Genomic DNA, 16,356 nt, shown 5'->3' on the forward strand with positions numbered 1-16,356 from the left:
CATGCCTAGAGCCCATGCTCTATAACAAGCCACCGCAATAAGAAGCCTGTGTACCACAACGAAGAGTAGCCCGCGCTCGCCACAACTAGAGAAAGCCCGTGCACAGCAACAAAGACCCAACACAACCAAAAAGAAAAAGAAAATAAATTAATTAAAAAAAAACTATAGGAGGGCTTCCCTGGTGGCGCAGTGGTTGAGAGTCCGCCTGCAGATGCAGGGGACATGGGTTCGTGCCCTGGTCCGGGAAGATCCCACATGCTGCAGAGCAGCTGGGCCCGTGAGCTATGGCAGCTGAGCTTGTCCGGAGCCTGTGCTCCACAATGGGAGAGGCCACAACAGTGAGAGGCCCGCATACCGCAAAAAAAAAAAAAAAAACTATAGGAGATACACCAAAGAGAAAGAGAAAAGAATAAGCATTCCACTTCAGAAAATAAACAAATCACAAAGGAAGAGAGCAAAAGCAGAGGAAAGGAACAAAAGAATTACAAAACAACCAAAAAACAATTAACAAAATGGCAATAGTAAATCCATACCTATCAGTAATTACTTTAAATGTAAATGGACCAAATTCTCCAACCAAAAGACACAGAGTGGTTGAATGGATTTAAAAAAAAAAGAAAGAAAAAAACAGACTCAACTATATGCTGCCTACAACGAAAACAATTCAGCTTTAAGGACACACAAAGACTGAAAATGAAGAATGAAGGGATGGTAAAAATATTCCATGCAAATGGAAACCAAAAGGAAGTTGGGGTAGCTGTGTCAGACAAAACAGACATTAAGATAAAGACTGTAATAAGAAACAAAGAATGTCATTATATGACGATAAAGGGCTAAATCCAACAAGACGATATAAGGTTTGTAAATATGCATCCAACATAGGAGGACCTAAATATATAAAGCAATTATCAACAGATCTAAACACAGAAATAGATGGCAATACAATAGTAGTAAGGGACTTCAATACTCCACTTTCATCAATGGATAGATCATCCAGAAAGAAAATCAATAAGGAAACACTGGCCTCAAACAACATGTTTAACCAGATGGACTTAATGGGCATATATAGAACATGCCATCCCAAAGCAACAGAATACACAAGCGTACAGGAAACATTCTCCAGGACAGATCATAATGTTAGGTCACAAAATAAGTCTTAATAAATGTAAGAAGATTAAAATCATATCACGCATTTTTTCTAACCACAATGGTATGAAACTAGAAATCAATTACAAGAAGAAAATTCACATATATATGAAGATTAAACAACATGCTACTGTACAACCAATGCTTCAAAGAAGAAATGATGAGAAATTTTTTTAAAAAACACCTTGAAAAAACTGAAAATGGCAATACAGCATACCAAAACCTGTAGGATATAGCAAAAGCAGTTCTAAGAGGGAAGTTCATAGTGATAAATGCCTATGTTAACAAACATGAAAGATTTCAATTAAACAACTCACTTTACACCTCAAGGAGCTGGGAAAAAAAAAAAAAGAAAAACAAACAAAACCCCAAATTAGCAGAAGGAAGGAAAAAACTAAAATCAGAGGGGGAACAAATGAAATAGAGACTAAAAAGACAAGAGAAATGATCAATAAAATGAAGACCCGAGTTTTTTGTTTTTTTTTTTTCTTTTAAGGTACACAAAATAGACAAACATTTAGCTAGATTCACCAAGTGAAAAAGAGAGGACTCAAATAAATAAAATTATAAATGAAAGACGAGACAGCACAACCAATACCACAGAAGTACAAAGGACCATAAGAGTCTACTATGAAGAATTATACACCGACAAATTGAACAAACTAGAAGAAATGGATAAATTCCTAACATACAACCTACCAAGACTGTATCATGAAGAAATAGAAAATCTGAACAGACCAATTACCAATTGAGGCAATTGAATCAGTAATCAAAAGCCTCCCAACAAAGAATGGCCTAGGACTAGATGGATTCAATGGTGAATTCTATCAAACATTTAAGGAATGAATACCAATGCTTCTCAAACTCTTTCAAAAATAGAAGAGGAAAAACTTCCAAACTCATTTTATGAGGCTAGCATTACCCTAATACCAAAGTCAGAAAAGAACATTACAAGAAAAAAAAAGTACAGGCCAATATCCCTGATGAACATAGATGCAAAAATCTTCAACAGAATTAGCAAATGAAATTCAATAATACACTAAAAGAATCATAAGCCAAGATCAAGTGGGATTTATTTTAGGGATGCAAGGACGGTTTAACATCTGCAAATCAATCTGATTCACCATATTAACAAAATGAATGCCAAAAAATCATATGATCATCTCAATAGATGCAGAAAAAGCATTTGTGAAAATTCAGTATCTATTTATGATAAAATTCTGAACAAAGAGGGTATAGAGGGAATGTACCTCAACGTAATAAAGGCCATAAATGACAAATCCATGGCTAACATCACAGTCAATAGTGAAAAGTTGAAAGCTTCTCCTCTAAGATGAGAAACAAGACAAGGATACCCTCTCTTGCCACTTTTATTCAGTATAGTATTGGAAGTCCTAGCCAGAGCAATTAGGCAAGAAAAGAAAACAAGGTGTGGGGCATACAAATTGGAAAAGAAGTAAAATTATCAGTACATGCAGATGACATGACGGCATACACAGAAAACCCTAAAGACTCCACAAAAAAACTGTTAGAAATAATATACGAATTAAGTAAAGTTGCAGCATATAAAATCAATATACAAAAAATGTTTTTATATACTAATAACAAACTATTAAAAATAGAAGTTGAGAAAATAATCCCATTTACAGTTATGCCAAAAAGAATAAAACACCTAGGAATAAATTTAACCAAGGAGGTGAAAGACCTGTACACTGAAAACTATAAGACACTGATGAAAGAAATTGAAGAGGACATAATGGAAAGATATTCCATGCTCATGGTTTAGAGGAATTAATATTGTTAAAAGGTCCATACTACCCAAAGCAATCTTTAGGTTCAGTACAATTCCTATAAAAACTCCAATGGTGTTTTCCACAGAAATAGAACAATCCTAAGGTTTTTATGGAATTACAAAATACCCCAAATAGCCAAAGCAATCCTGAGAAAAAAAGAGCAAAGCTGAAGGCATCATGCTCCCTGATTTCAAACTAAATTATAAACCTATAGTGATCAAAACAGTATGGTATTCACATAAAAAACAGACACATAGATCAATGAAACAGAGTAGAGAGCCCAGAAATAACCCCACGCCTATGTTGTCAGTAATTATTGACAAAAGAGTCAAGAATATATAATGGGGGAAGGACAGTCTTTTTGGTGTTGGGAAAACTGGACAGTCACATGCAAAAGCATGAAACTGGACCACTACCTTATACTCCATACACAAAAATTAACTCAAAATGGATTAAAGACTTCATTGTAAGACCTGAAACCATAAAACTCCTAGAAGGAAACATAGGGGTAAGCTCCACGACACTGGTCTTGGCAATGACTTTGAATTTGACACCAAAAACAAAGGCAACAAAAGCAAAAACAAACAAGTGGGACTTCATCAAACTGAAATGTTTCTGCACAGCAAAGGAAACAATGAACAAAATGAAAAGGCACCCTACCAAAAGGGAAAAAATATTTGCAAATCATATATCTGATAAGGGGTTAGTATCTAAAATACATTAAGAACTCATACAACTCAACAGCAAAAAAACAAACATCCAATTAAAAAAGTGGGTAGAGGATCTGAAGAAACATTTTTCCAAAGAAGACATACAGAGAGCCAAGAGGTACATGAAAAGGTACTCAACATCACTAATCACCAGGGAAATGCAAATCAGAACCATAATGAAATCTCACCTCACACCTGTTAGAATGGCCATTATCAAAAAGACAAGATATAACCAGTGCTGGAGAGGATTTGAGAAAAGGGCACTCTGTGCGCCACTGTTGGGAATGTAAATTGGTGCAGCCACTATGGAAAACAGTATGGTGGTTCTTCCAAAAATTGAAAATAGAACGTCAATATGATCCACCGATTCCACTTCTAGGTATTTATCCAAAGGAAACAAAAACACTAACTTTAAAAAATATATGCACCCCATGTTGCACTGCAATATTATTTACAATGGCCAAGACATGAAAGCAACCTAAGTGTCCATCAATGAATGAACAACAACAAAATGATACACACACAAAATGGAATATTATTCAACCATTGGAAAAAAAAACAAATCTTGCCATTTGCAACAACATGGACCTTGAGGGCATTAGGCTAAGCGAAATAAATGAGAGAGAAAAAGACAAATACAGTATGATCTAACTTATATGTGGAATCTAAAAAAAAAAATCCAAACTCATATATAAGAGTTTGGTGGTTGCCAGAGGCAAGGGAAGAGGGGCTGGGGGTGTGTGGAAGAGGTAGGTGAAATGGGTGAAGGTGGACAAACTTCCAGTTATAAAATAAATACATCCTGAGGATATAATGTACAGCACGGTGACTATAATTAATAATACTGTATTGTATACGTGAAAGTAGCTGAGAGAAGAAATCTTAAAAGTTCTCATCACCAGAAAAAAATTGTAACTATGTGTGGAGATTGATATCAACTAGCCTTATTGTGGTGATCATTTCACAATATATACAAATACAAATACTGAATCATCATGTTGTACACCTGAAACTAATACATGTCAATTATCTCTCAATTTAAAAATAAATAAAATAAAATGGCCCTCAATGAGCCCTGCTTTCTACTATTCACTCCCTTGTGCAATCCCCTCCCCTTAAATGTAGACTGAACTTACTGACTCCCTTGTAAGAAACAGAATATGCAGAAGTGAAAAGATGTTACTTCTAAGATTAGGTTATAAAAAGACTGTGGCTTCCATCTTTGATACTCACTCTCACGTGTTCCTTCTGACTGCATGCCTGCCATGGGGGAATCTAGCTACTGTGTCTTGAGGCAGCCCTGAGAAGAAGCCCTCCTGGTGAGTAACAGAGGCCTGCCTACAGGCACATGATGAGCTTGGAAGCAGAATTTTCCCTTTACCCTCAAGTTGAGCCTTGGCAGGAGCCCTTAGCAACTGAACAGGCTGATTCAACCTTATGAGAGATCTTCAGCTAGAGGCACCCAGATAAACCTCATGTGGATTCCTAATCAACAGAAACCATGAGATAATAAACATTATGCTTCATGATAATTTGTTATCAATAATAGATAACTAATAAACTGGTACTTGCCTAACTTTTCAGCCTTGGTTTATTTCAGTTTACTCTTCCACTCCAGGCTTCAGTCATACTTTCAGTTCCTCAAAAATGCCACCTTTTCTTACCTCAAAGCCTCATGCTACTCTCTCTACAGGCATATTCTTTTGTCCTCATCTTCCCTTTATCAAGTCTTTATATCACATCTCTAACCGCTTACACACTTTCCCTTTTCCCTTTAAGATCAGATTAGGTGTAATTTTGCTTCCCTTTTCCTAACACTTAGCATTCATTACATTTACTCAATAACTACCTTTCCTTCTGTCAGATCAGTGAGAAAAGGGTTGTTTCTCACGTTCAATATACCCCCAGAGCTTAGAATAGTCTTGCTCATAGTAAGCACTCAGTACAAATTCGCTGAAAAATAAACGTTCAGAGATGAGTGTTTTGTAGTGTAGATTACAAATTGAAAAAGACAGAAGAATGAAGTCTGAGCTACTCAAAAGTAGCCCCCAATCTCTGCAAACCCCTGGGGAATAAATACCTCAAACTCAACTTATTGACATCAAGCAGGGAGGAAGGTCTAGGAAAAAGAAAAATAGAAATGATAAGGCTATGAAAACACATGAAAAATTGGAAATCTGGTAATAATAAATAGTTCCACCTCCCTAAAAATTCAAAATACTTAGAGGGAGGAAAGAATTTTCATTATTGCCTTTGGCTTAGAGCAGAGTTTTATTACCTACAAGTCTCTCTAGTATCTCGTTACTGTGATTTTTTTCTGTCCTTTTCTATCTTGCTTCTCTAGTTTTCAGTTTTTTAGCACAATGGCCATATGCAGCTCATGTGCTCTGTAGATACTCGGAGTATCTGGAGATACATCTTTCTAGTTGTGTGACTTGGATACATTATTTAAGCTTATTTCAGTTTCCTCTTCTAAAAAAATGGATAAAATAACAGTTCTTATTTCATAGGGTGCATGGAAACATTTCAGTACACAATTAAACCAGGTAATGCTTAACACAATGCCTGGTTATAGTAAGCCTTCAATAAATGTTATTATTATCTAATAATAGTGGATCATTCCACTAAAATGAAATTTTTAACTCACCAAAGCTCTAATTTGGAAACTTGAGGCTAGTTTCATACTTAGTACTCCTCCCATTCCTCTGCTCATATCATCTAACATCAACCCATCTGGCTATAAGCTCTTCCAAGGAAAGGGATCAAGCCTTACTGTCTTTCAACCCTCCCCCACCCCACAACTCTGAACACATAGCAGGCAGTCAAAAATGTATATTTAAAATAATTTAAAATAATGAAGCACCTAGTTCAAATGATATATATCCAATGCACACCCTCACCCTTCAATCCCCTTTCAGAGATAAACCTAGGCCAATCAGTCTAACAGAAATGTGAAAATTGGGATGACAAGCTAACATCCCAACATCCTTCCTTAACGTTATGCAGATGAAACAAGAAACTCAAAAATAATTTTTAAATCTAAATAGTGCATAAATCTCTGGTTCTGAGCCGTAGGAATTTTCAAGATCACACCGCAAACTTCCCAAAGTCCTGTAGACTGCCAGCCTCAGGTGCTATTACCGTATCTGGCCGTCACCGAAAGTTAAAATTATCTCACAGAGGTCAAGGTCTTTTTCCCCCCTACAGTTCTCCTTGCGTTTACACAGGAAAGACAGGCATAAGGCAGATTCTCCGGAGTGATGGGAGGGGCTGGGGGGAACTCACTCTTCCTCCGACCCCAGTTTTCAGAGAGGAACTGGGCTTGCGAAAGGGAGAGGACCTGTCCGTCGCGGTCACCGGGAGAGCTCCAGGCACACCAGGCCCCGAACTCCTTCCTCAGTTCACCACATACCCTAAGGTGACACGGGGCCACCGAGCCTGAAGAAGGAAGGGGCCGCCGGAGCCCAGCCGGTAGGGGAGGAAAGCGGGAGCCAGGACGGCGAGGGTACCTCAGCGCCGCGGAGTCGCCAAAGAACGCACTGCTCCCTGCTGCCAGCAGCACCCGTCGGGAGCCGAGGTCCCGGGGCAGCGCTACGTCCCAAAGGAAGGGAGCGCCAGAGTCGCAAGGCTAGCGCCATGATCCGCAGCTCGCAGGCCTGACCCCTCACCCCTTTGGCTTCTACGAAGCGGGGCGGAGCGAAAGGCTCCCCAGTCTCTCCACAGAGAGCAGCGTCGGCTGGCTTCCGGCCCCGCTCCTCTTCCTCTCCGCAGCTTCCGGTCCACGGTTTCTGGGGGCGGGAAATACCTCGGTTGGGCGGGACTTAGTGGCCTTGCTGCGCCTGCGCCGAGTGGACTGGGGCAGGGAAATAGCGCCCTTCGGGCTGCTGGCTTTTGGCCGTCCTGGGGGGTCTGTTTTGGCTTTGGCTAAAGGATAGATCACCAGAACAGACTTGAAAGCTCTGAAACAGACCCAAGGATTTCCGTATGCAAGTAAATAATGATTTGTTATTTATAGTTCTCTGCTGCCTTCTAAGGTGGGGAGAATCCTGGTACTGGAGGGTCCTTTTAGGAAATAAACGCTTGTTAGAATTAAACTGTTCTACATAAAGAAGGGAATGGAAGAGATTAAGAGACTGGAGGGGGAGTTTCTCAGGGAGAAGGGAGAAGCCAGAGACGGGCAAAGAATGACCAGCCCACAGTGATCCAACAAGAAAGACTAGGGAGAGGAGGCCTCTTGACAGAAGGTTGATGGCGTTGTGTGCTTTGGGATGTGTCGTATAAAACCCCTGGCTTCCCCTCAGAATATTCAGTAAGGTCGGTATTGCTTTTTCACTGGACTGGAATTCTTTTGGAGAGGATGAAGAGGTTTTGAATCCTACTTCAGATTTGATGTGGGAGAAAACACAAGCTGCAAACCTACTATATGGATTATATGAAATTTTTTTATGGGCAATAAGGGAAGATAGTTATAGTTTTTTAAAAAATAGGTTACATTTATGTAGTACTTTCAATACTATGTAGTGAATTAACAAACACTTTTATTTCATTTGATCTTCCCAACGACCTTGTGAAGTAAGTGGTATCCCAAGTTAATAAACAAGTGAACTATAGCTCAAAGAGATTTATTAACCAAGGTTACCTAGCTGGTAGGTATTGGTAGAAGACTAGAATCCATGTCTTCTAACAATTAGTCCAATGCTTCTTCTATTGATTGCTCCTTCCACCACTTCCCGTTAAATCAACCGTATTTCTTTAGGATTACATCAGTGATATCCCTATTTTCTTTGTTTTTAACATATATTTTAAAAGATATATAGATCCTCTTCCAAACTTTCTTTTTTTACATATTTCTACTGGTAGTTTTCTCAGTATTGCTAAATAATATGTTTATACCACTGAATGCCATCATAATCCTGAGACTGAGTTTCTAATATGTCAGCCAGAGTAAAATTTTAATTAAAATTTTCATTTTGAAAAAAAATTTAGATCCTTAGGAAAGTTGTAGGAAATCCCATATATTCTTCACCTAGATTCATCCATTGTTAACATATTGCCACATTTTCTTTATCTTTCTTTACATATAATATGCATATTCTATTCCTATTATCATTTTCCGTTGTTGAACCTTTTTAGAATAGATTACAGATATCATGACTCTTCCTGCCCAGAAACAAAGATGTTCTCTTATTTAGTCCCAGTACAGTTACCAAATTCAGGAAATTGAAATTGATAGAATACTATTATTTAATATACAAGTTTTGCTTATTGTCCCAATGCTGTCCTTTATAACAACCATTTTTTCCCCAACTCATTTCAAATCCTGATTATGTGTTGCATTTAATTGTCCTGTTTCTTTAGTCTCTTTAAGTTTGTAGTATTTCTCTCTTGGCTCCAGGCACAGTATCTTTTCTTGCCTCCCATGAGCCTCAGACTTCCCTATGTGATATTGTTTCTTTCAGGATTCCTTCCCATTTCACTACCCTAGCACTCTCCCCCTTCCCCCTACCCCACTCCACTATTCCTGACCTAGCTGATTCCTATTCACCTTTCAGCTCTCAGTCCAAACGTTACTTCCTCAGAGAAATTTTTCTTGATTCCCCTTAATATATTTTCATTTTCTTTATAGCTCTAAGCACATTTTATAATTTCATTTTTATATTTGTGATTATTTGTCAATCGAGTATATTTTAGAGGTAGAGTTGATAAGAATTAGTAATGTGTGCCTTCACTGTACTATAAACTCAATGACATGTCTGCTTTTGCCTATAACAGGGCCTGGCACAATTTCTTCATTCACTAATGAAATATATTTTGCTTATCTATAATATGCCTGGTATTCTTCTAGATGTGAATTCCTAGTGGAGCATATATTCCAGTTGGGAAAAGATAGTAAGCAAGGTAAATGATATAATAAATCATAAAAGATATAATAAATGATGATAAATGCTGAAAAAGGAAGATAAAGCAGAAAGGGGTATAGAGTGTATTTCTGCGTAGGCATTACAGTTTTAAATAGGGTGGTGGCCACAGAAGAACTCACTGAGGGGGAAGAGGGAATGAGCCATGAAAATATCTGGGGGCAGAGCATATCATGCCAAGTGAAATGAAAGTGCAAAGGCATAAATTGGGAAGGCAAGTGGCATTTTCTCTGAACATAAATCCACTCTAGATTGAGTGAGCAAGAAGGAGACTCTTAAGGTCTTGAATGACCTTAAGAGACAAGGTCAGAGAGGAGATGGGGACCAAGTAATGTAGGACCTTGTAGGCAATTGTAAGGACTTTGGCTTTCGTTCTTTGTATGATCATGTGGGACACAGTCTAATTTACATTTTAATTAGATCCTTATGACTGTTTTGAAAATAGACTGAAGGGGAGCAGGAAGGGAAGCAGTTACTGGGTATTACAGAAATGTAGAAAGAAATAGAGGTGACTCAGGCTAGGCTGGAAAATAGGAGTAGTCAGAATCCAGGTGTATTTTGAAGGTAGAGTTGACAGGATTAGCCAACACAGTGGACCAGTTAGGGTGGGGTATGAGAGAGGCAAAGATGTCTCCAAGTGTTTTGGCCCAAACAACTGGAAGAAGCTTTGCCATTACTTGAGATAAAGAGGACTGTGGGAGATACGGATTTGGGAAGGAAGATCAGGAGGGTTTACTTGTACATTGAAATTTGAAATGATTATTAGGCATCTGTGGTAGCCAGCCTTCAAGATGGCCCCCAGTGGTTCTTACCTCCTGGATTTACTCCTTTGTGGGATTCCCTCTGACGTTAGATATAGGCTTGTCTATTTGACCAATAGAATACTGCAAATGTGATGGTATATGACTTCTGAGGCTAAATCATAAAACTCACGAAGCTTCTCCCTTGATCTCTCAGATTGTTTGCCTTGGGGGAAGCCAGAGGCCATGCCATTAGGGTACTCAAGCAGCTCTAGTAAGAGGTACACGTTGGAGAGGGAACCGAGGTCTCCCACCAACAAAGAGCACTACTGTTAACGTGCGAGTAAGCCACCTTGGAAGTAGATCCTCCAGCCCCATAAGATGACTGCAACTCTGCATAATACCTGATTGCAACTCTTATGAGAGATGATAAGCCAGAACCCAGCTAAGCCTCTCTGAAATTCCTGAAACAAAGAGGCTATATATAATAAATGGCTACTTAGTTGTAAGTCCCTAAGTTTGGTATAATCTGTTATGGAACAGTAGATAACTAATACAACTCACAAGTAGGGAGTTGGAATCTAGAGTTTCAGGATTTGGAAATTTCGGAGCCTTTAGAATATAGATGGATTTCAAAGCTGTAAGGCTAGATGAGGTAACTAAAGGTGTGGATGAAGACAGAAAAAAGAAAAGTCAAGAACTAAGCCCTGGGGTACTCCAGTGTAAGAACTGGGAATATGAGGATCAAAAAGCACAGGAGATAAAAAGGGACAACCAGTGAGGTAGAAGAACGCCAAGAGACTATTTTGTGAATATCTCATTCAGTTTAGCATCCCTTTAAATCTCCACCAGGTGTTAAGTCCCATGCCTATTTGTTCTTTGTTTCTAGAACCTTGTTATACCTGATACATAGTATGCATTCAGTATGTGTTGACTAAATGGGCGAATGAATAAGTAAAAAAGTAGAATGGAATTTAGACTATAGTTTGAGGAAAATGAATAAGTACATTGAATAGCTATGGCACTGTCTATTTAATTGAGAGATTGCTTATTGGGTACTAAAAGTACAAAACCATTTCATTGTCTCTACTCCCTATTTTAGTGGAGACAAAGGTGATGAAAATTGGGTATTGATACTATGTATTCTGGAAATTTTGAAACTTGTAACTAAATTAGTGGTACCTGAGGACCTTCGCTTTAATGTAAAAACAGAATCAAAAATAAAACAAAAAGGTTATTTTTACCAACCTTTAGTAAAAACAAAATAAAACACTTCTCTTTCCTCCCTACTATGTTCCAACCACAAAGGCCTTGTTTCTGTTCCTGCAGTTTGCTAAGTCTATTCCTGCCTTTGTCCCTGCTATCATTCCTCTGCCTTCAGATCTTTGCAGGACTGGGTCTTTCTTATTTTTCAGTTCTCACATAAAATATCACCACCTTTTTTTTTTTTTTTTTTTTGCGGTACGCGGGCCTCTCCTGTTGCGTAGCACAGACTCCGGACGCGCAGGCTCAGTGGCCATGGCTCACGGGCCCAGCCGTTCCGTGGCATGTGGGATCTTCCCGGACCGGGGCACGAACCTGTGTCCCCTGCATCGGCAGGCGAACTCTCAACCACTGCGCCACTAGGGAAGCCTAAAATATCAGCACCTTTGAGAGACCTTCCCTGTCTGAAAAGTTTCTTATTATCCCCAAGTCCCTTTCTATCACATTACCCTGTATTACTTTCCTCATGGTACTGTGAACAATAATCAATATCAAGGTTGCAATGAACAAAGAGCTTTATTTGGGGGTCTTAGTAATTGCAATTTGGGAGATACAGACTTGAGTAAAACCGGAAGAGTGTTTCTGGAAAGAGAAAGAGACAGGGGCTTATAAAGGCAGAAACTACGAGGTGGTTTAAGTTGTCTGGCAAGAATTATGGTTGATTCTGATGCAGAAAAGAAGATACTTGTTCTTAATGGATAGGCTATCACAAGGGTCTAATAAGTATCTTGATTTTCATGAACATTGGGCAGATGTTCTGGATGTGCCTATTGAGATTCCACCTGAGCTGAGATATGCATAAGTCACACTCCCTCAGTGGACTCCTGGCTCCATTTTAGAAAGCTCTTTTAGCAATACTGACTCCATTTTGATTTTCCTTTCACAGTACTTATGGCTATCTGAAATCATTTTGCTTCTTTTTAATAACTTATTATTTGTTCTCCCTCTAGGGTAGAAGCTTTTGTCTGTCACTGTTTTATCACAAGTCTCTATAGAACAATATTTATAGAACAATGTTTGGCACATAACAGGCACCCAGGAGGTGTTGAATAAAGGAATGAATCTTCACTTGCACTGATACGATTACTTAAAAGTGTTTACTTCGCATTTTTTGGATTAAAAGAAAAGTTTGGCTTAGAAAAGTCTATATTTCTTCTTTGGTTCATTTTTCCATTTCTTCTGTAATTAAAAAAGTTATCTTTTGCCCATTTTTCAATTTTTAAAGGCAATTATACTTAAGATACTAACCCTTGTTTTTGAATGTCAGGTTTGTGGCAAATATTTTTTCCCATGTGTTTGCCTATTGATTTTGTCCCTGTTTTTTTGGACAGAAATTCAAACTTCAAGCAGTCAGATGGAGCAATATTTTCCGTAGTAGTTTAATCTCAAGCAGCATCAAGTCGCAGTCAAGTGCGGCGCTTAGAGGTTACTCTGAATCTGTGACTTTGGGCAAATAGGCCAATTACTTAGCTATCAAATCTCCAGTTAGTCATATTTTTCTCACTTGCGAAATGGGGATAATGGCACTAATCCGTTACAAACTTGTGAGGATTAAATGAAATTAAGAATATCAAATGACTCTGATAGTTGCACATTGAAAGCGCTCTAAATAAGAATGGTTAGTAGTTAGCATTTCACTACTTTCATGCTGAAGCTGGTTCTTTCCTGGTTCAGCTTGTGGTATAAATTTTCTCAAATATAACTTCTTTTATTTTCAGGAACTTATTTTGGTGCACCAAATAACTTACTTAAACGCCTTAAGTCAACTTGGAGTTTTCGGTAAGCAAGCGATCTACTACCCCTGAAGCATCAACCTACAGGAACAGATCAGTGTCTACGAGCTCTGGGCAGGCAGTGGCCGGGATGGGCGGAGCCGGCCTCAGCCCTGCCCCGCCCCTCCCCTCAGCCGGATCCGCCCCAGGTTTCCGTGAATCCCAGGCGACCGGGAGGTTCCGCGGTGTGTACCTGCCTGGTCTCTACCTTGGAGCGACTTCTACACCTTAGACGGAGAAGTGAGTGCGGACTTCTTTCTGTTTCGGGCCCGGAGTGGCGGGCCACCCGCAACCCACCGATCCACTGGGGCAGTAGAAGAGTCCGGGTCGGGAGAATTGGGCCCGCAGGCTCCGCGCGACTCGGCCCGCCCTGACCTCGCGCTGTAAGTGCATCCTGGGCTACGCGCGGCCAGGGATAGGCCGGGGCGCGCGGGGCCTCTGGATCCGCTGGACTCGAGGTCGGCGGCCTGCCGAGACCCAGGGTTGCCCCGCGCCTCCCGGTGTAGCCAGAGTTCCGGGCTCAGCTCCGGGCCGCGAGGCGCCTCTTGGACCTGATGCTAGTGCACCTGGGCGGGCGGTGCCCGGGATCCTCCAGGCGGGGAGTCAGGCCTGCGGCCCAGGGAAGGGGGACACGCCCAGAAATTGCCGCAGCTCCTAGCCCGGAGAGGTACTGGGTCACGCGTCCCGCTCTGCCTTAGCGAATACCCAGAGGAATGGGGTGGGCCTCAGAGTAGGCGATGGTTCCAGGGGAAGCTGCTAGGTAGGTGGGGTGGGCAAAGGTGATTCTTAATTTTGGTGTAAAGCAGGAGGTTGCAAGATGGCGTATCCTAGCGGCTCCAGTTCAGGCTCCAGCTACGAATTTCTTCTGTTTGGGGCTCACCGCAACCAGGGGCGTGGAGGAAGTGCGGTTACATTAGTTTTGCAGTGCCAGAACCTCTGGGAGACCGAGCAAGCCTACCACTGACGTTGTGCTTGATGATGATCCACAATTTTTGCTTATCCTTGGTGTTATCTTTTCGTGGCTGCCTCTATAACTAACTGATAATCAAATAGAAGGAAGGGTAGGATTGAACGCAGTGAGTATTGATTACAGTATCCCACAAGCACTGCCCGACAGCTTTTATATATGTTAGCTCATTTAGTGCTCACAGCCGCCAACTTAAGTGGTATTGCTATTCCATTTCATACTCGAGGAAACTCAGATTGAATAATTTACCAAACTGCACAAATGGTAAGTGGTAGCATTAGAGTTGAAATTCACATCTGTATGATTTCTGAGCACAGACTTTATGGCTTAATATAAAGAACATTATTACTCTTTGGGATAAGATGGATACCTAGGTATGAGATCTATACGTTGAGATTTGTTAGCTGTATGACCTTGGGCAGGTTACTTAATCTTTTACGGCCTGTTTCTGCATTTGTAAAATGGAGATAAAATACCTCCTATGTCATAGGGTTGTTATAAGGATTAAATAAGATCATTTTTGGACTACACTTAGCAAAGTGTCAGGCACATAGTGATAAGCTATATATAGCTACATATATCCTGCTGTTGTCATTAATTGAGGACAGCAAACTCCAGCTCTGAGTGCTGCCAGCTAGAGCCAAACACAATTTGTGTGGGCCTAGAGCATAGGTAGAGGGAGGCAGAAAAGGGTAAGAAAAGAATGGAGAACTGAGAACAGATGACATGTATGATGGCAATTATAGGCACATCAATAGATTAATCTATGGTACCCAGGGCCACTCTTTTGCCTTTGTGAGAATTTTTAAAAAGGCAGTTCCTTTTAGCTGATGAATTGGAGAAATGCATCCCACTCTGGGCTGAAAACATTCTGAGAGGTAGGTGTCTGGGACTGGACCATGCTGAGGCTCTCTGCCTCTGAGGGGGAGCCGCATTTCAGCACTGCACAGCATTCAGCACAGTGCCTGGCATAACCCCACAGTCAAGTGTGCAGTTCTCTTTCAGGATTTCTTCTCTCAGACTGAGTGCCTAAGAAAGGAGAAGGACAGGAGATTTCAGGAAGGGGGAAACAAAATGGTTTTTTGCCTTTTAAGGGTTGCTTAATGACTGAACGCCTCTCCTAATTTTACCTATAGCTGTGAACACTTTATAGACAATGGTCTTCATTTCCACATAAATTTAAGGCAACCTAAGTATTACGTATTTTTATATACTCTTTACAGTGGTATCACTCTTGCCCTGAATATTTCCTTCGTAGCCTGGGTTCAGATACCCAATTCATACTGTACCCTAACTCCTGTCAGTTTTTGGTATAGCTTTAGACATAGTGTTCCTTGCCCTCTTTCTTTCTTGGTGATTGCTGTGCTTTTTTCTTACTATTAGAGTTTTCTTTTCTCTTTCTTTTTCAAAACTTTCTTTAGCCAGTGATGTATTATGCTAGAAAGTATGCCTGTCAGCAAAACCAAGAGAGTTAGTGTAGGATGTGAAATATGATTAAATAACATTTGACCTTCAAGGATTTGTGACTAGCCACCACTGCTCATCAAAAGCATGATCTTTTAGGTGGATCTTTTAGCAAGGATAAATACTACTTTCATTGGTGGCACTCAACAAGTTTGAAGAGTCCAAACTTGGCCATTCCTTTAATGTACCCATTATTACCTACAGGCCGGCTTCCTTCCCACCAATATTTTCCCTTTATGTTCTTACTTACCTTATAAGGATTGCTAATCGGGTTAAAGTCCAAACAATTAGGTAGAATACTTGGTAGAAGATTTGTTAAAAGACTGGCTAGAAGGAGGTTTAAATTAGTACCTAAAAGTAAAGTATCATAGATTTTATTTGACTACATTATTTAAGTTTCTAATATGATGATCGAAGGCAGACATTATGTATATGTTTTATTTATTTATTTATTTATTCAATTGAAGTATTACAATATGATGAAGTGCTACTAAATTGAAGTACTACAATACTATGTTAGTTCTAGGTGCAACAGTGATTTGATATTTTTATACTTTACAGAATGATCACCACTCTACTTTTT

At 39.9% G+C, this 16,356-nt stretch overlaps 2 protein-coding genes across 8 annotated transcripts in view; one reads left to right on the plus strand and one right to left on the minus strand.

Annotated features, from left to right (window-relative positions):
- Positions 1-7,414, minus strand: part of RMDN1 (regulator of microtubule dynamics 1) — a 43,128-nt gene extending 35,714 nt beyond the window's left edge. For all 4 annotated transcript variants that reach the window (XM_060287440.2, XM_060287442.2, XM_060287441.2 and 1 more), the window contains exon 1: positions 7,159-7,414. In XM_060287440.2, coding sequence (XP_060143423.1) covers positions 7,159-7,287 — 129 coding nt within the window. In that variant the 5' untranslated portion in view covers positions 7,288-7,414. The remainder of the gene's footprint in view (positions 1-7,158) is intronic.
- Positions 7,415-7,501: 87 nt separating this feature from the next.
- The window catches only part of CPNE3 (copine 3), a 50,885-nt gene continuing 42,030 nt past the window's right edge, over positions 7,502-16,356 (plus strand). The window contains exons 1-2 of one of the 4 annotated variants that reach the window (XM_060287178.1): positions 7,502-7,639; positions 13,289-13,349. In XM_060287178.1, coding sequence (XP_060143161.1) covers positions 7,634-7,639; positions 13,289-13,349 — 67 coding nt within the window. In that variant the 5' untranslated portion in view covers positions 7,502-7,633. The other 3 variants (XM_030839253.3, XM_030839255.2, XM_060287179.2) reach the window with 3 other exon arrangements.

This window comes from Globicephala melas, chromosome 17, assembly GCF_963455315.2.
Source record: "Globicephala melas chromosome 17, mGloMel1.2, whole genome shotgun sequence".
In the NCBI taxonomy this organism is placed as follows: domain Eukaryota; kingdom Metazoa; phylum Chordata; class Mammalia; order Artiodactyla; family Delphinidae; genus Globicephala; species Globicephala melas.